This window comes from Protopterus annectens, chromosome 11.part0 (assembly GCF_019279795.1).
Source record: "Protopterus annectens isolate FY-2018-M chromosome 11.part0, PAN1.0, whole genome shotgun sequence".
NCBI classification, from domain to species: domain Eukaryota; kingdom Metazoa; phylum Chordata; order Ceratodontiformes; family Protopteridae; genus Protopterus; species Protopterus annectens.
In genome coordinates, this window is record NC_056745.1 from 1,558,829,933 (window position 1) to 1,558,850,805 (window position 20,873).

Genomic DNA, 20,873 nt, shown 5'->3' on the forward strand with positions numbered 1-20,873 from the left:
TTCACACCGTATCCATTTCTGCTACAGACTACATGGGAAACCCACCCCCAAATCTATCCATACCCATTCCATTAGGGGAACCTCCACTTCCACTGCCTTCCTCAGAGGAGTACCCATCAGAGACATCTTGGAAGCGGCCACCTGGACCTCTGTCCATACCTTTGCAAAGCATTACCACCTACCTCTCTTTTCTAAGTCTAGAGCTGGGTTTGCCTTTGCGATTCTGCAGGGCCTCCTGACCCATACCTAGGACTCAACCTATCCTTCCACCCCTGTCCTCAGGTTTGGGAATCCTCTCTCAGGTGATGACTGCAACAGTGAAATACGAAGAACATAGTACAGTTGTGTGCACTTACCATAAATGTAGATGTTCGAGATATTCACTGTTGCAATCTTGGTTTCCCTCCCTCCATCCCCCATTTAACATCTTCCCCTAAGGGGACATGAGCTTCCCAAGGTGACTTTTAGCCACCAGGACCACTTTTCCTTTTTCGCTTGTGCTTCTGACGGGTTAGGACAAGAAAAACTGATGTAATGATGTTGGCTGCCTTGCTTTGTAGCACTGATGACCTGACGTCAGACTACAGGTGACGACAGCCTACTGACTCTGGTATTTGGGTCAGCCAAGGGCTACCACAGCAGGGATAACCCACAGGTGATGACTGCAACAGTGAATACACTTGAACAACTACATTTATGGTAAGTGTACACAACTGTACTTCTTTTAAAACAGTCAAGGACTTCAGTGATGTAATTTGTCAGGATTTTAGGATTCATAACATCTGTGATGCTCATGATTCGTCTAGCTAGACTGAGAAAGCTTCATTGGCACCTACGGTCTTTATGGTCTCATTATCATCCCCTCTTGATGTTTCAAATTCCAGTTTTTGGTTTTGTTAAAAGGGAACTGCTTTGGTGGAGTATCAGTTTTATGTAAATCCAAGTCTTCCTTCCAGCTCCACTACAGTCCATAACAACAGATGCCTCAGACTTTGCTTGGGGGGCAGTGCCTTTGGGGATTAAAGTGCATGGTCTTTGGGGGAAAAACGACGGACCAAAACGCACAAACATTGGAGAGAAGTTGGTTAGTAATGAATGCACTAAAAACAGCTGTCTGTGGTCTCCTGATGTGATATGGTCCATAAACGTGGGGGTTCCAGAGCTTACCATTTTTGTAGATTATCCATGGCAGACAAGGATGTAACAATTCAGCACAGTTTCACTCTGCAAACTTCTTACATTGTATCTGAGCAATTAAAAAAAAAAAAAAGCTGAGCAGGACTTGGACAGACCCTAATGAATGAAAATGAAATCCGGGGGGGGGGGGGGGGGGTCTTAAAGTTTTTTTTAACACCTGTATTAAATTATCACTTAAGACATAAGCAAACATGCATTAACAGAAAAGAGAACAAGACATTTAACCTTTATCCATTTAAATACAATATATATCAGGTATGTTTTCTTTGCTGCTATCATTAGTCCCTCATTGCAAAAAGTGCTGAATTCCTGCCTTTCCCTTAAACTTCACTCCTCCTCCTGAACATTATTATGCAAATATTGTTCCTATCATTTGTTTATTTCTATGTAATTTGCTTCTTCCCTTTTGTAAAGATCCCTCTTCCCATTCTTCATTTCCTTTACAGTATTCCGTACCTCAAAAACAGTTGTAGACTTTGAATTTCCATTTTTTTAATAGTTGATTTTTTTGGCAGCCAACAAAATTAATAAGGCTTTGCTATGTCTAGGCAGTTCAGATCCTGTATCATGTATCCCAGCTAAAAAGAATAATTTGCTTACTTACAGCCATTTGTTCACTCAATGTTTCTGATCAAGTACTCTGCAGGGAATTTTTAAAATCTGCCAACTCATTACACTCCCAAAACATAAATTCCCAGTTACCTCTTTCTTTTCCATCACACCTTCAACATCTGTTGTCTACCGAGGAAACATTTTTTGAAGTCTGCTTGGAGTACCAGAAATACCTATGCAAACACATCAAGCAAAAAGCCTAAGTCTTTGGGCAAGGTTGCATACTTGGGAGCCATACATATGTCTTCCCATTGTTCTCTTGTAAATTGCTTTTCTGGTCCCGCTTCCCAGTCTTTTCATACCTCTTCTGATTGATTCTTATACTTATCATGCAATATTTTAAATGCCCTACTAATTATAGATTCATAGATTATTACTAGGCTAACTGCCCTCATGGACCATTTTTTAAGCCTAGCCAATTGCCCCCTGTGAGAATCAAACCCTGCAACTTGTGTTTCTAAGGTAAGCACCTTAACCATTATGCCACCCTTTTATCCCTTTTTAAAAGCAGCTTCTGTTCTAGATTCAACTAAAAACTGTACCAGAGCAGGTCTTTTACTTAAAATTCCCATAGCCCCTTCTCTTTGCCTGTACTCTGAGATTAAGCCCTGGTATGTAAGGCAGTCTCTACCCTTCAGTCCCTCATCCCACCCTATTACCCTTCCTGCATCAGTTATTTGCTCCCGATATCTTGGTTCCTTTGCCAGGGTTTTTCAGTAAATTCCATTCCCCTCTTGCTTATTTTCTGTACCCCTACTTGCAGTCATCCCTATTTACAAAATCTCCTTTCATTATTCTTTTATTGGCTTAGTTCTTAGAATACTTTGTTACTTTATGAACATAATATTCTGTACGGTTGTTATTCTCTTTAAGGGTCTGCATCCAAAGTAACACTGTCCATATTTTTTTGAACTCCCTCCCCGTCTTGCTTCATCATCATACCTTTCCACTTTGAATTGTAACCTTTTGCTTTGAGCCTTAACTGTCTAGTTCTAAAATATCCTTTCAAATCAGGTGAACTTAAACCACCTTGTTTTATTGGAAGGATGAGCCTATCCCACTTGACTCTCTAATTCCTTCAGTTCTTTATTAATTATTGCCCACAGTTTTTCCTTGGGTTGATAAAAGTATGCCTGACCTGTATAGAAGACTAAAGGGATTAAAAATATTTTATCTGCTTGTATCTTACTATCCATATCCATAAATAAGAGTTTCCAATATCTCAATTTTTTTATTATTGTTTAGTTTGTTCCCACACATTCTTAGCAGCCATAACAGAAGCCTTTTTAATCCATACTCCTAAATACTCATATCGCCATTCTTCTTCTTCTTCTTTCAGCTTTTCTTGGTTAGGGGTCGCCACAGTGGATCACCTGTCTATTGGCAGTGGAATGTTACGGTGTCGAGTTGCCAGCCCGGCGCCCAACCTTCCACAGAAGGCACATACACGCATGCACTCACACCTAGAGCCAAGTTAGAGTGTCCAATCCACCTACAGCATGTCTTTGGGATGTGGGAGGAAACCAGAGCACCCTGATGAAACCCACACGACCACAGGGAGGGCATGCAGACTCCGCACAGAAGGCACCCCAGCCGAGGATTGAACCGGAGAACCTCTTACTGTGAGGTGGCAACGCTAACCGCTGCACCACAGTGGTCGCCCAAATACTCATATCACCATAAATATGGGTATTAGTGAACCAATTCATGTGTGGGTACATAATGTATAGCTGTAGCCTTTGTTTTATCTTCATTACTTTTATATCCCGAAAAGAATTGAAACAGTCTCAAAATGTTCTACAATGCTGAGATGCCTATCGTATGCAAATAAAACCAACTTTTCATGATTACCACACCAGTTATATCCTTGTATTTCTGAGCCCCTCATTTTCTTTGCCAGTGGCTGTAAATATAAAGCAAATAACAAAGGGAAAAGAGGGACACCCTTTCCTGGTTCCTCTGTTCATACACAGCTTATAATATCTAAAATCTTAACAGGATATCTGGTTATTTTTCTTTTTATAGGTTGTCTAACTTTGGTGGCAACCATTTCAATGTTCTGTTGCCTAAGTTGTGCTAAAAGTTTTCGTGCTCTGAAGTTGTAATCAAAAAATAGTTGCTTAACTACAGTCTTCCTAAATTCATGCATATTGTCCATATACGTCCTTAGCACTCTTTAGCACTTTGCATTTGCACATTTTCTTCTGTGATATTCACCTTATTCTGCAGTGCTTTAACCGTTGATAGACCCCCCCCAAGTCATTTCTGTCACTTCTTAACATACCCCATTCTCTTTTATTTCAACCCGATTTTTAAACTCCATTTTTATTTTATCCAAGTTGATAACTAAAAGCTCTGAAAATGTTTATATTTTCCATAGTAACTCTCAAATTATTTTCTCTAGCCATTCATTAAATTTCTCTCTACTCAGCAGGTAGGATAAGTTCCATTGTCTTATTTTTACTTCATTATCTTGCATTTTATCTTGTTTTTTATTGGTGCATGATCTGAAATAGTTGAAATAGTTATAGGCTGAGTGTCAAAGCTTTTGATTTAACTGCGCGTTCCTGTGAAATATAATTTCTATCTAGTCTAGCCCAGTTATTTTACCTTTGGGAGTAATATATAAATTTTGTTAGAGTTTCTACTACTGAATTCACATATTCAATACCAAATATTTCTATAAATTTCTTCAGAAATCTACCCTCTTTTGTTATGTTCTCCTTGTAGGTCCCTTTGATATATTCTCACTATTGCTAATCAAATTGTAGTCTCCAACTCTAAATTATATTCCCTGCTGAAAGCTGAATATTTCTCCCAAAAATTTAAGCTCCATAAATAGTAGTTTTCAGTGGAATATAAATACATGTCATGTAATCCTCCTCTCTTGCCAGTAGCCCCTTACTACCACAAATCTACCATTCTTGTCTTTTTCCTACTCATCTTTCACTGTTGGAACTCCACTAGAATTAAAATGATTACAGCCCTTTCCTCTGCCCCTGATATTCTGCTGAATATCCATTCTGAAATCCTCTTTGTCAAAATCACATGCCCATTTTTTCCAAATGTGTCTCCAGCAGTGTTGCTATTTGTACTCTGCACTTCTTAATATAATTCAATACGCTTTCCTTTTTATCTGTACCTGTAAGTCCATTCACATTTAGAGATAATAGAGACAGCGTAGCCATCATGATGAAAGCTATTGTTTCCACCTGTTATACATGACATTTTTTTAATGTGTTTCCAGCATTTGTATTACATGCATATACTAATGTTTGGCAGGTTGATCTTTTGCACGGTTGTTCCAGCTCATCTTCATTTGAACCTGTGCCACACTTAAGACTTTTTGTTTTAATGAAAACCTTCAAACAAAAAAAATACAGAATACCCCCATTCCCTATTAACTTGGAACAAATATACATAACTGTGTACATCTTCAAAACAGGAAGATTAACCCTCCAAAAGGGAACAATTGCCTTAAATTGATGGCTACACCTACAGGAATTATCTAACCTAAAATTAAGATTACCTATGTTTTCACTTGCGCTGATTGCTGTCAGTTTTTTTCTTCTCTTCCTCTCCCAGATATGAAAAACAGCTTGTATGCTTTCAGAAAACATTAACTTTTAGCCCCATAAAAAGTGCACTGTCTGTCTTTAAATACAACTAAATTGTATTCTATTCTGTCAACTGCATTAAAGTATTAAGGCTGCTAGGGAGGTTGTTACCTGTTATTCACTTCCAATAATTTCAAACTTAATTTTTTTAGTGGCGTGTTTACCATTATACCTTTAAATTTTGCATTTCCCTCAGCAAAGAATACTCAGAATTCTCAAGATTAACTTCTTACAAAAACACCTGTTCTCAGCTTAAACCAAATGTAGTAATCTAGGTACTCACCCTTGAAAAATAGATAGAAAAATATCTTAATTCTACATATAATATAATCAGTGCACTTTCACACCCCATCCCAGCCCCAGCAGCCCAAGATCACAAAACATGATCATTAAACTTGCTCTTGTACAGCCTTTTTTCACTTTTTATGCTATAAAACCTATAATTCTTAAACCTAAAAAAGTAATTTACTTGTAATACTTCAACACACAAGTCATTGAAAAGACCCCCCCCCCCATTTAGAGTACCCCTGACTATACACTACACAGAGCTGTTTTACTGAATGTAGCATGCAGTTTACATCATGAAATGTTTTATCTAAATACTAATAAGAATATAAATTGTTTTACTTAAATTAATGATATAAAGTAGGGTACAGTCTACCCACATATTTAACAAAGTCAACGAAAGTGTACTGTTTTTCAGTAACTTTTTCTTGCAAAACCATATTTCATAAATGTGATAAAATGCTTTACAGTCTTCCATTTATTCACTAATTTCAGAGTTGCTGGTCTTCTTCATGCTCATCTGCATCTCCCAACACCAGACTTTAGTTCAAGTCCAAGGGTACTGCTCATTCTTCTAGTCAACTCTTTTTTTATCTCTCTCAAGCATTTTCCTTTGGAACACTGGAAAATATTTCACTGGCAGTCTTTCTATGAACCTTACTGTCAGAAGAATGAGATGTGGACTCTCATTCTGCTTGCTGACTCACTTTTTGTTGGCTAAACATTTTTATTTCCTCCTCACCCTGTTCTCTGTCAGAAAATAACTTTGATCCTCCTGGAAAAAAACACTTTGAAAGACGCCTGTATACAGCAACTAGAATCTCACAACTGCTCTTGACATTCCCTGATCGCTGGGATAAATTTGCTTCTCTTGTACCTGGTGTACACTGAATTGAATAATCATTTTCTACAAACACTCTGCTGTCTTCAATTTTTAACACTTTGCCCTTCTGAACAATTTTGTAAGGATCATATCTTTTTGTTGGCATGATTGCTTCTTTAGTAATGTAGGTCTTGGCTGCTTTCTCATGATCGGGTTTGGAGCATACACTCAGTGTGCCCTTTTCATTTGACAAATTTTGTTCTATAACACCAGTCCAGTTGCTTATTTCTGCTTTCATAAAATGAATACATTCTGTTCCTTCCAGTTTCTCTGGTACAGCAGAAGATCTTGTGTTTTCTCTGCACACACGTCTTTTATCTCTACTGTTGTTTTAAACCGTTCCTCTTGAGAAACCTCATCTTCAGCTAACTTTTTCTTCATGTCATCCTCAAATTTTTGCAGTTGTATCAGTTTACTTGAATGGCTAGTTAGTTTCTTATATTTTTTCCAGCCATTTGTTTGAATTGATATATTCCTTCAATGTTTCAATTATTTTAATTATCTCTGATTACATTTGATTTATTTTTCCCTCAGAATTACTGGAGGCCATCTCTTGAACCAAAGCTGAAGCTTGAACTGCTTTTTGCAGAACCGCTGCAGAATCCTTCCTAGACGGTGTTTTCTCCTCCTTTTCTGGTTGATTTTCGTTCAGATTTTCCAAATTTCTTCCTTGACATCAAGGCAGTACTTTTGCTAAGCAGTAAAAGACTTTTACCAGACAAAAACATTTTCAATGACTTTCCTTTTTATCAGTTTTTGTTTTCACACAGGGTAAGCTGAAGTTATGCTTTTGAGTTGTGTGCAGCCATCTTGGAAGTCTCTGGGATCTTACAGGCTTTGATCCATCTTTGGGGAACAGCTTAGATAGCTCTATTCACCTCTGTTCACAACAAACTGGAAAAATTCTGTTTCAAGAGTCCGGACTTATTGCAAGCAGGCATGGAAAAGAGATGCATTCTAATTTCCTTGGATGGGACTGTTCTTTACGCCTTTCTACCTGTTTTCATTGATATTCAGGGTCATTCTGAGGATTCAGAAGTGCTCTGTAAAGATCATTGTGACAACTCCCTTCTGGCCCAGGCAGCAACGTTTTCCCTTATTTTGGAAGTGGCCAAGGGCATTTACCATAAATTTCCTCACAGGCTGGACCTACTCACATAAGATGTATTTTTTGATACATTGCTTGGATGATAGAATTTTAATACCTTATAGGCACCTGTCTTCTAATAATATGCAGTAGGTATTAAATGAGACAAAACAAACTATAGAGAAATCGTTTATAAAAAAGAATTCTTGGTGGTGCCGCATTAAGAGCAGTTTAAAGGTGGCATTTCTCTGATTGTACAATATTTGTGTGAGTTATTCTCTGACATTTATTTCTCTGTCAAGGTTTATCTTTTGAGCATTTCAGCATGCTTGCCCATGAACTCCCTTCTTTCAATGCACTCTCATGTCAAGCTGTTTTGAAGTGGTTTCTTCACATCTGAACACCTAGAAAGCAGATGGCTTCTCTATAAGATCTTAACAATGTTTTGGAAAAGTCAACAGTTGCTCTGTTTGAACCAGCTCATCAGGTTAATTTCTGGTTCTTGACCTAGAAAACTGTATTGCTGATTGCTCCGACTTCTGCAATAAGCATATCTGAGTTGCATGGTGGGTCAACCTTCTCTTATCTTCCACAAAGATATGGTTTCCTTGAAAATGATGTCTAAAATGGCATCTGTGTTTACTTTGATCCAGTCTGTCCCTCTCCTAGGCTTCTTCCCAAAATCTGTTAAGGAGAAAGAATTCTTCATACTCTTGGATTTCACAGATAACTCAGATACTGTCTTGACAGAACTAAAACTTTCAGTTTAAGTGGTTGTTTCATAAAGTAAGTAATAAAATAGGGGCAACCAGTGTAATAGCAGAAGGTTTCCAAATGGTATCCCATGATATCTCCTTTTGTTCCAATCAAAACAAATCAACTCCATGTAAGGCAGGATACACTTTACTAGGACATTGGCTTCTTCAGTGGCTTTTTGGAATGGGGTAGACCTGAGAAGTATTCTAGAGGCAGTAACTTGGTCCTCTAGTTTGCAGTGCTTTGTAAAAGTATGCACAGACTATTTTTCCAGGTTTAGAGCAGGCATTGCTAGGACTACATCCTCATCCTCCTTCTAAGCTTTGGTATCCTACCCATATAACTTAGGCTACTATAGCAGTGATATAATGATAAACATAGTACAGCTTTGTATGTAAACTTGCCATAATAGCAGATATTCAAATAGTCGTTTTCATGTCTTTAAAGGCTGCCATTGGTTCTCCATTTAACTTGTCTGATAGGGTCCTAGATTAGTTGGCACAATCCCATCACTCATGGTAGGCATACCACTTGAAGGTGGAAAGGTAATGCATTGCTGCTGACCTGCAGTGCAAGTTGTCTTAGCAAAAGGGACTGTTTTTGAAAGAGTGATCAACTCAGCTGCTGCAACTATCCCTTCAGCAGCTGCTGCTGCTGTGGTCTGTGGCCATCTTGGCACATGGATCCACACACAAGTGTGCAAATAAAATCCCAGCATACCACGCAATTCTCTCTCTCTGATAGTGATAGGTTTCATGGCTTTGACGTAAGTAATGGGGGCCATAATGCCCACCACAGTCCACAAGAGTGTGGTAGAATAATGCAGTTGAGAACTCCACTTTCTCTGAAATAGTACAGTTCATTACATACAAGTACAAATAAGGTGAGTTCATAAAAGCAAAAAAGTGTTTAAAATTCTGAACAAGTACCTTTAGTGTAGTCTTACATTACTGGAAAATGGTCTCTGATAGTAGCTGTATTTGGATTTTTTCTAGCAGAAAAACTTCTAAGGTGGATCATCACTTCAGTTGGCTGTGTCCTAGATGTCCTGCTTCAGATACCAAGTATTCTTTACAAACAGCAAGTATTCTCTTCCTGGCTTGTCTCAGCTCTGTTAGTGTATTATATCCAAATGCTCATTCAACAAACCTGTTCTTGCTAATATAAGCACATATCTCTCTACTCCTAAACCAATTAGTATAGCTGAGCAAAAGATGGGACACATTTAAGGAAAACACTGTTTTTTTATAAGTTTAGGTCACAAATAGTATTTATACCACTACTTACATATTTTTGAATCAGATGTGTTTGATGTGCTTGGTGAGAATCACTGTGCTGTGCTAGTGTGTGTGTATTAGTATATATGTGTATGTGTGTGTGTATAGATGTATATGTATGTGTGTGTGTGCGTGCTATTGAAAGGTCGATTGTGTTCATAGGTGATTACTAGGCTAACGATCCCAAGGGGCAGTTTTAAGCCTAGCCATGCTTCCCAAAGTGAGAATTAAACCCTGTACCTTTTGTTTGTAAGGGAAAACTTTTGGCCATTATGTCAACCCCCAACTGGCTGACAAGGCAGTTGATCGACGTTTGCGGGAGATCCCTCAAGTCCAGAGGTTGGTAAATTTGCCTTTACCCCATGCTTGTGCACTCTTGGAGTTGGTATATATAGTTAGGGGATATGGGGTGCTTGACCCCTTGCAAAAATAATGTTTTTGTTTTTTCAGCGTTAGATTTTGCATGCACTGAGGCTCTTCCTAGGCATATGCATACTACTGTGTTAGTTACATTGTTTTCTACCTTTACGGTCAATATTTTTGCAGTTGATCTCTGGTATTTAAGAATTAAATGTAGTACACCAATATATATATATATATATATATATATATATATATATATATATATATACACACAGAGAGAGAGAGAGAGATTAAGATAAATAACTATGTACTTGTATGTATAATATGTAATCAAACTGACTAGCACATCCAAGTGCTTGTATGATCAGTGTATTTAAGTCATCATTTGTGGGACTGGATATCTGATGCCCATTTCACTCTATCTGTAGTCCTCTAAACAAGTGGAGAACTGTTCAGGCATTGATAAATCTCATGAGAAAGAGTTGTAGCAAAAGTTACAATTGCCATCCAACAATTTTGGAATGCAGAAATATTATATTGTATGGAGTCTTTCTCCACTCACCCAACTGTTAATGGGCAGGAAGTTGAAAAGTACATTACCTGCTTCATCTACCATGTTGATGCGTTTTAAGTCAATGCAAGGTAAAGGAAGTGCTAATGAGACTGCCAGACTTACAAGTTGGAGAGTGGATAAAAATGTAAAAAACATGGGAAATTCCACTACCTGAAGCTATAGCAGTTGTTAAAGCAGCCAGGTCAGGGCTGTGCTGTGCATGAGGAAGATGGAAAGCTGTGTGGAAGGAATTGCAGACATTTGTATAAGAAAAATATGTAAAAGTTGAAATTCTACATTACAATTTCATGAAAATACTGTGTGAGAACTATGCCAGTCAAGACCTGCAGAAAGAGCTATGAAGTTCCCATAACATGGTTAAAGTGATTGGTATAATGTAGGGTATGCTGCCGTATGTTTTATAGTAAAAAAAAAGGGATGTTAGATGTGAAGTCTGTATCTTTGGTAGCTAGCTTGCCAGCATTTAATGTTGCCATCCCTCAATTTTTTACTGACATCTATCAATGAATTTATGAGTAGACATGTTTTTATTGACCTGTGGTAATAAAAAAATTAAAAAGGCTATAGCCAGAAAGTTCCTACCTTTGTTCATAAATTAGTAAAAATCAGTGTTTCCCTAAACACTTTCCTGAATTTAATTCCCGTGTTAGTGTGCAGTTTATCAAGTTTGTGATCATACATTTGCACTTCCAGTTAGCTGACCAGCAAAAAAATGCCTTTCCTCTCCAATGTGTGAAATAATTCCAGCTGTAGCAGTGAGTTGCTTAAGTTCCAGGAAGATATCCCAAGCAGCAGTTATACCCTTTAAGAATCTACTGCAGCACATTTGGGAATACATACTATAGATACTAGAAATGTTCATTGCCATACCTCTCAACCTGGAAACATCAAAAATCTGGACAAGGCCCATGAAAAATAGGTACAAATCTGTACGCTGATTAACATCAAATTTGCATACATAATTATGTAACCCCGCCCACTCCAGTGGAATTGTGGGATACCAACTTTCAAATGCAAACTAAAGAACAGACAACCAAAATATGGCACCAGAGTCCTCCTGCAACCATTCCAATGTCCCATTACCTGTCTGTTTCACCCCATTTACCATAAACACTATTGTATGCATACTGCTTTACTTCTACAATGATTATTTGGATTTTATTTTTATATTTTATAGCATAATGCACAAACACTATTAGACATCTGCTAAACAAAGCAATACTGTCTCACAATGAAAACAGACTTGGCATTAAAACTCCTTTGCCATTGAAACCCACACAACATCCAAAGAAAGTGCATCTGGCCTGTGGTGGATAAAGATTACCTTTGGGCTGTTTTCAAATCATTGGCCCCTTACACACAAAACAAGAAACATGCGTGTGTTCTTTGATACACCTTCCTGACTTTATTAAATTATATTCCTTGTATAATACAGCACACTTGTTAGAGAGCATTTTAAATTTATTGTTTGAAAATTTTTCCAGTAGGCAATGAAACAAAATGATAAATAAAACAATAACTGGCAGGTGAAATCCTCACAACAAGCAGGAAACATGAAGGTTAATGTAAAATCTTTGTATTTAATGTAAAATAATAAAACAAGTAAACACTTTCGTTTAATGTAAACATCAGGCTATAGTATAGTATAAAACAGACATTTTAATAGTATACAAGTCATTCTAATTGGACAAAAGGAAATGACAAGGGAGAACAAGGAAATTATTTGTCTTCCCATAAACATAACAATTTTGTACATATTTGGGATGTAATATGGTGATTGAGGGGTTAATGTTTCCTTGTTTTATCCTTGTCGTTTCCTTTTGTCCGATTAGAATGAAGTGTATACTATTTAAATGTCTGTTTTACACTATACTGTTGTCTGAAGTTTACATTAGTTAAACGAAAGTGTTTACTTGTTTTATTATTTTACATTAAATACAAAGATTTTACATTAACCTTCATGTTTCCTGGTTGTTGTGAGGATTTCACCTGCCAGTTATTGTTTTATTCAATGAAATAAAATGCATGAACCAATAATGACAAATCTGCCCAATTCAGAACATTTCCATCATAAAAGTCTACTTCTACACCCACACACTATATATATATATATATATATAATCACACATTTTTTATTTCAGGTTTTTTTTTGGGGTGTGGGATACAAACATTTTGCAAAGTTGCTAGAATAAAATGTTACCATGATGCATTTCACTGCCAAGTCTTGAACCCAGGACCCTGTGCACTACAGTCAGAGCAACATTACCACTATGCCAAATCAGCAGTTTCCTGAAAGATAGGAAGACTGAAACTTAAATGGCTATCATTTAGTGAATTCAGTTCTCATTTCTCACCATAGCTCCCAACCTCTTAGCACAAAAAACCTGGACAAAGCCAATAATGGGGGAATACAGCCCCAAAATATGGACAAATTTCAAATACTGATCTTATAAACTTAAAAATTTGCTAGAATAAAAGGTTTTGTGTTACCATTTATTTTCTGAAGAATATGAAGTCTGAAATTCAAATGCATGTCATTATTTAGTGAATTCAATCCTTTAGTGATTTGCCACACAAATCCCGAAAACCACAGATTTTAAAAAATATGAGGCATAAATTCACAAGTGGTGGTGGCTAGGGACTTTAGATTCTTTTTACCTTGTACCCAAGGTACAAGGTTTGAGCCTGAGTACGTCTAGCCACCAGATGTATTAAAGTGGGTTATTTTCACTCACTCACTCACTCACTCACACACACCTCTTCTCGGTATAAATAAATGTTCCTACTTCATCATCCGCAGTTTAGGTTCATAGCTTAGTACTAGACTAACTGCCGTTGCGAGCCAATTGTAAGCCTAGCCAGTTATCCCTTGTGAGACTCAAACCCTGCACCTTGTTCTTGTAAGGCAAACACCTTAACCATTAGGCCACCCTCCCAACGAATGAGTCAGTTCGTTTCACCCTGGACTTCCCGCTCACAGCCAAATCGCAAAAAAGGAAGAACTTTTTCCATTTGAATAACACTATAAAGAGAACAATGCCAGATTTCATATAAAACTGTGTTTCCCACTCACGGAAATGCGCTCAAAGTGAGCCCAGCTGGAAATGAGTGCACTGACCTCAATTCCGACAGGCTGGTAGCCCCGACGGAGCTGACGTCATCACGCACGTGATGATGTCAGCTCAAAAACAGGAAAATTAATTAAAAATAAAAAAAACGCTGGGAAAAAGTTGGGAATGAAGTGGTGCCACTCGGGAATCGTGGCAACCCATTATTTGGACCCCAAAACTTGGTAAAAACAGAGTAATTTGGTACAGTTGGGGAGGTATGTTCATTGCCTTCGTTAAACAACCTAAAAACATCTGCTGTCATCCCTTTTCATAAACGTCAGTTATTCTTCCTAATGTGTGTGAAATATGAAACGAGACCAACCTATATTTTTATTTCTTTTGTCTGCCTCCCGTTTAGGTTCATAGGTTGGTACTAGGCTTTAGGCCCTAGGGCCTATACAAGCCTAGCCATAACAATTCCCTAGCTGTTTCTTCCCACACTATTTACTTCCCGGACCCCTGTCTAGCAGGGTGACTGACGTGATCCCCGGGGTGAATTTCCTTTCTCCCATCCAATTGTCAAGGTTCCTTTTGAAGAGGGCCAAAGAGGTGCTCTGCTTGACATGTATGGGCAGTCTGTTCCAGAGTCTGGGGAGTCTCTGGGTCAGGAACCTATCCTTCCAGCATGTTTTGTTTATTGTGATAAGGTTTAGATCCCTGTAGTGTATGGCTCTGAGGGATTGGGATTTATTTAAGTGTAGCATGTCCAACAGCTCTGGGTTTGACATGGCCTTGTATGTTGAGCAGAGATAGCCTCTGAGTAGACGATATGCGACAGAGTTTAGCTGGAGCTTTTTAAGGCGGTCAGCATAGGGCATCTGCTTTAGGCCTGTGATTCTTTTAGTGAGGTATTTCTGCGGCCTTTTCAGTTGTTGCAGGTGTCTTGAGAAGTACATACCAAATGGGGTGAGGTATTCTGTAATGGGTCTAATGAGGGATGAATACAGTGGAACATTGACCTCCTTTTTTCTGGATGAAAAGCCCTTAGTGATGAGGTGTGCCACATAGAAGGATTTCCTGACTGTTGTGGCGATGTGGTTATCGAAGGTGAGACCACTGTCCACCTGTGTCCCTAAGTCTCTTATCACACTTTTGGTGTAGTGTGCTGCCACCTATGTGGTAAATCACGGGTACATGTTTTTTCCCAAAGGGGTTAACTATACATTTCTTGGCATTGAGCTTGAGCCCATGGCTCTGGCACCAAGCATCTGTTTTGTAGAGTATCCACATCATTTGGAGATTCAATAATGGCTCCCAGTTTGCAGTCATCTGCGAACTTTGTTAGCCAGAGTCCCTTAGTATTGGCCTGTACTTCAGAGAAGTAGATGCCAAACAAGAGTGGTCCTAGGACTGAATCCTGAGGTACTCCACTTGTCTGGAGCTTGATTTGGAGTCAGCTACTTTTACAGTGGGGTTCTGTCAGTAAGCCAGTTGGCAACCCATCGAGTGACTTAGGGATTAATGCCCAGCTTAGTAAGTTTATCTATGATTCCAGAGTGGGAGATGGTGTCAAAGGTCTTGGTGAGGTCCAGATAGGCTGTGTGGGCCGCCTTACCCTCATCCACGACTCTGGAGACTGATTCAAAGAAGTCAGTCAGGTTCAGGAGACAAGATTTGGCCCTTCACTAACCCAAACTGGGTGGGGTCCAGTGTTTGAAGGTTGCCAATGTTTTTGTTTATAAGTTCCATGATAGTACATTCCATGGCCTTGCAGATCAGGCTCGTCAGACTGATGGGATGGTAGTTTCCGGGATCCAAGGTGGATCCCCCCTTGTGGAGTGGGATAACTGTAGCTGTGCACCACTCAGTTGGCACAAAGCCTGCGGTGAGGGAACTGGGATGACTGTTTCACCATGTTCACTTGTTTAGTAATCATTCCTGATTTTGGTGATTCATTTAGCGTTGTATACTTTTGAAATACCTGTGCACCTTTTTAAAATATTCCCAAATCCTGTGTAGTACTTGTGAAAATTAAACATTTTGTATTACAATTTTGCTGTTAGTTCCCTCTGCAAATGTACAATTCAGACTAAAAAAATAAAAAGTCATACACAGGCAGCACACAGGAAGTACAGGTCAGTGTTATTTTATTTAGTGCTTTCATCCCTCAAATATCTGAGACTTCATCAGAAGTTGTTTTATACCCTAAGTGTGATGAATTGTCTGATGTATTCCAAGTCAGAACACATTTTCTTATTTGCGTAGTAGTTTTCTAAAGATTTGCATTCTAGCTCTGTCTCATTGCCTTAAAAAATCAAAATAGCATGTTTTATTATTCGTTATCAGTATAGTCACAAGGTCTTGCTTATGATCAGGAATAACACTAACTTTTCAGAAAGTCAGATCCTGGCTGCAGCTAATGTAACAAAACTTAACAGAAGTAAAGTCTTCCTTCCAAAGGGGAAAAAAAACAATCCAGTTAAAGGTTTAAGCAGATCTTTATTCATTGATGGGTCTGTCCTGCTTGTAATTGTAATCACGTGTAATTTTTTTTCTTGTACTCCATGTAAGCTTCCTTACAAGTTCTCCACGTCATCTTACTTTACTTCATTTTTTATACAGTATTAAGTGAAGCTTATATTCTTATTCTTTACCATTCTTGTTTACTTTGTCTTCTGTGGGAGTGCAGATTTCCTAGATTCATAGGGTCATAGGTACTTACTAAGCTGTTGATCTTTGAGGATCTTAGGAATTCTAGCTTTACATTCCCATGCTTGTTTTTAGCCTTTATATTTTGCATGCCAGTAACCCAGAGATGTGCCGACCAAGGATATGCTGGGACATTTACATGTTTCCCCTAACGATAAGGGGCAGGAGTGCTAAAAAGGATTGAATTTGCAGTTATCCATTCATTCGTCCAAATTACATTTGATTAGTGTAAGAGGAGTACTTTGCTTTAAGTGGAATGAAAGTCTGCTCCATAGCAATGCATTCTTGATAATGCAAACCTGTCCCTTCATTGTGTTCTATTTATTTTGCAAAAGAGATTGAAATCCATTGAGCTAGTGTCTGATACCATTGGACATGTGAATGTGCAATAAGTCTGTCAAAAAAGGTCTGTTGAAGCTCTATATGCAAGGCAGAAGTTCCCTTTACTAGTCTGTATAATACTGGGAAGAGGGACAAGACTGAGACAGTCTACATAATTTTTACAGTTTAGGCTGTTGATTTTTTTTCATGAGAAAAAGTTGCGGTCATTCGTACAGTGGAACAATTACATCCCTGAATCTGGATGCATTACCTTTAGATGTATGTTGTGTAGTGAAAGAGGCCTTCCTTACAAGGAGGAGGTCTAGGAGATAAGTTTTTTGAGTATATTAATGTGATAGTCTCAAATGCTTGCTGGCGGATACAGTTACACACTTCTTGGCATTTAATTTTAGTCTATGGTTTTGATACCAGTTATTTATTTGGTACAGCCTTTGGAGGATCATTGTCCCCTGGGGAATTTAATAACACCAAATTTGGCATCATCTACAAACTTGGTCATTCAAAAACTCTTGGCATTAACTTTGACCTCCAAGAAGTAAATGCCAAAGAGGTGTGATCCAAGAACTGAACTCTGGGGTACACTGCTAGTGGCAGGTCTTTTGGAAGAGGTGCAGATGTCCACCCTGACATTATGGGTTCTAGTTGTGAGCCAGTTGGCCATCCAGTAAGATACATAAGGCTTGACAATTGCCTGGTAAAGTTTATATATAATACCAGTGTGTGGGATTGTGTCACATGCCTTTGCGAGGTTTAAATATGTGGTACAGATTGTTTTGCCATCATCCATTGCTTCACAGTCTTTTTCGAAGAAGTCAAGCAGGTTAAGTAGGGCAGTGGCTGAGCCACTTGAGCAGGACACTTTTACTCTTAAATATGGCTGTGGAATGGCAAGACTGAGATGGCAGGTCCTGATACACTTGCATGGTCATTGTGGTAGGGCAAACCGTTACAGAAATTAGTGAAGAAGCTTAAATTCTTGGCTCTGTAATAAGAGTGTCAGCAACATGAAACCCAAAACATAAAGTGACTGCCCCTTTGTTCAGTTCCAGATTGGAATGCAAGTTGTGAAACTGCTGTGCCTTTAAATATGCCTTACCAGGAGACAGAACAGGGATGCTGTCCATGAAGTCTGCAGGTGCTGGGTGGCAACTTTTCCTCTTTGGTTTTCCTCTTCTTTAAATGGTGCTCAAATATTGTGTTAAACTTTATTAACATGTTTACATTAGTGGATTTTTTCAGACTGTTCACAAATTTTGTAATGGTTGGCAACCCTTCAAGCTACAGGAAATGACATGTAATTGGATACTCTTCTCTTCTAAAGAGTTCATTCTGAATATAGACCTCATGGAGGTCGGACAACATCCTAGGCCTTTGTTTTGTTTACTCACCTTTTATGCAAATCTGTGATGTACATCCAAAGATACCGCAGTTTGTTAACTGGGATAACAGGCTAAGTCTATCTTTCTCTACTTTGCATTCTTTGTGTTAAAAAGCCTCTTAACCAGAGATGTGCATCTGAGATCATTCTTGAAAAGACGCATTTTCATCTAGAGGGATAATCTAGTTATCAGATGATAAACAGCAAAAGAATAGCAATGCCACCTATCTGGTATTTTTCCGGACTACCTAGAAATCAGAATGTTAGTCTGGTAGTTTAGAAAGCACTAGAGAAACTCTGGTATTCTGTTTAATGCTGGAGTTTGTAAAAACGCAGACTTGGATGAGCTTTTTAATTGAAAAGCCTCGCTAACATGATGCTGGGACTTCCAAAAAAAGGGAAAAACAAAATAAGGTACCCCCACCTCTTAATGCCATGTGTGGTGATGTCATAAATAGGTGGAAAGTAGGTGGGGTGGGCAAGAAAATGGGTAGCGAGAGGAGGGGTTGTGGGTAGTGCAAGGGGGTGATTTTTGGTCTGGTTTTCGCCATGTCGAAAGGTGGCAACCCTACAAAAGAAAACTATTGTTTAAACTATATTTCTTAGACTTGCTGTTTTTTAATCATTTAGAAAAAAGACAACATTTTTAATTGAGATGCAGTTCTCCGTGTTCTAGAGTGACCTTAAATATTTGGCTCTAGCTAAATGACTTGCTTTATCTTGAAGTATACAGATAGAAGCTGTGGGACTCGGACTTGGATCCGGTGAACGTAGCTTATTTTGCAATACATATTTAGTGAATAGTTTTCTTTACAGATAACTAATAATTAATCTGGGTTACTTTAGGTTGCCTTGAAACTATGCTGTTAACTGCTTGGAGATGAGTGTATGCTTCACTGGTGTTTGAAGCATCATTTTTTCTGGACAAGGCATCATTACTTCTGGATGGGGACACATATTTCTTATTGTCCGCGTTCAGTGCTCCATGTATAACTGACAGCGTATGAAGTGTTTATATGCTGTAGCCCGATTTCTGCTTCACTTTTATAGTCAATGAAGGGACAGAGAAAGAGCAGCCTTTTATTGCTGTGGTAAGCAGCTGTTTGTGTACTACTTTGTTTCAGTTCTGCACATAGCTGAGCATATATTAATGCTTCTCATCAAGTCTGTCAGCTAATTTAATGTCATAGACTAGAGTTGTGATTTAGATTATCTGAATTTCTTCTCTGCTTTAGGATTCCCTGTGTTTGCCTGGAAAGGAGAATCAGAAGATGACTTCTGGTGGTGCATTGACCGTTGTGTAAATGTAGAGGGATGGCAACCTAACATGGTTAGTTATACAAAAACAAATGCATTGCTGCTTACAATCTATTGTTCAAGTAGTGTTTCCCATAAGGTAGGATGAGTAAAATGAATGAACAAGAGGATGGATTTGTTTTAGATGAAGAACTGCACTGTACATATCAAAACTAGTGTGTTTGCAGTTAATTTTAGTTTCTTGTAGCTGAGTGAACATATATGCATTTACATTGTAATTTAATTTTCTTTTCTTTAGATCTTGGATGATGGAGGTGACCTCACTCATTGGATTTACAAAAAATACCCTAATATGTTTAAGAAAATAAAGGGTATTGTTGAAGAAAGTGTCACCGGAGTGCATAGGTATGCCAGCAGTAAATATGAAATCTTCTTAGCATGCACTGCTGCGTCTCACGTATTGTGCCTTTTCTTTAGTTGCCAACTTTCCCCTAACCTTTGCTTAATGTATTGAGTGATGTACTGCTACATCTTAATTGCAAAAATGTATGATTGACGAAGTAGAGGACCTGATTTATGACAATACCTTAAGTAATTTAGCTTATCTAGAGACAAGTGGAGGCAAGATACAAAATGTGCCAGTGCTTCGGAATACAGGGCTAAAGTGCTACAGAGTTCTATTAGCCTCTCTGTGTGTGATCTGCACTGGCATCCTGTACAATGCAGAATGAGCTTCCAGATCCATCTAATGACCTGTAGATCTCTGTATTGTTGGATCTTGGTGTATCAGGAGCTAGTATTCCAAATTATCTACACTCTTTTCTTAATAATGAATTACTGGAGGGTTGTTTTGAAATCTGTGGTTGTAAGGTCTTTCTTGTAGGTGTGTTTCCTCTATTTAAATCTGTTTTCCTTCAGTTGACCCAGTACCGAGTATTATTCTTTCCCTGGAGGATTTTTGCTGCTGCACCAGCTAACCATAATTCTCCCCATCTGCCACACCCATTTGTTCTCCCATCCTGACTGTTTCCCAGTGAGGATAAAGAGAGCTGACCAAGAAGGAGGCCATCAGATGTTGGTATCCTGACAGTGAAAGTACATTTGGTATGGCTCTAATCCCTCTCTTCCTGGTGGGGGGAGTGGGGGTAGGTAAGTAGCCCACAATCAATGCTAGCAGCCTATGTAGTTGTTTCTGCCCTTGCTGTCATTCTGGTAGTGAAGACATATTTGTTACGGCTCTAATCCTTCCCCCTGGGTTGGGATGGGAGGATGAGCAGCCCACATCACCACCAGATCCACTGTGCCCTCTCCATGCAATTGCACACTTCATGTATTCTCAGTGAGGGCTGCCATATTTATGGCTTGGTGTCTGAATGCTCACCCTGAGCCATCCTCTGTTTCACAGTCCCTCCTCCAAAGGATTGTGGCATTGAAACAGTCGTGGTTCAGACACTTCTCTCCTCCAAGGGTAGTCACCCCTGTCTTC

The 20,873-nt window shown here is 38.7% G+C and overlaps 1 protein-coding gene across 7 annotated transcripts in view; it reads left to right on the forward strand.

The window, feature by feature from the left end:
- AHCYL2 (adenosylhomocysteinase like 2) overlaps positions 1 to 20,873 on the forward strand; it is a 1,498,752-nt gene that overhangs the window by 669,699 nt on the left and 808,180 nt on the right. For all 7 annotated transcript variants that reach the window (XM_044088837.1, XM_044088831.1, XM_044088833.1 and 4 more), the window contains exons 6-7: positions 19,366 to 19,460; positions 19,686 to 19,792. In XM_044088837.1, coding sequence (XP_043944772.1) covers positions 19,366 to 19,460; positions 19,686 to 19,792 — 202 coding nt within the window. The remainder of the gene's footprint in view (positions 1 to 19,365; positions 19,461 to 19,685; positions 19,793 to 20,873) is intronic.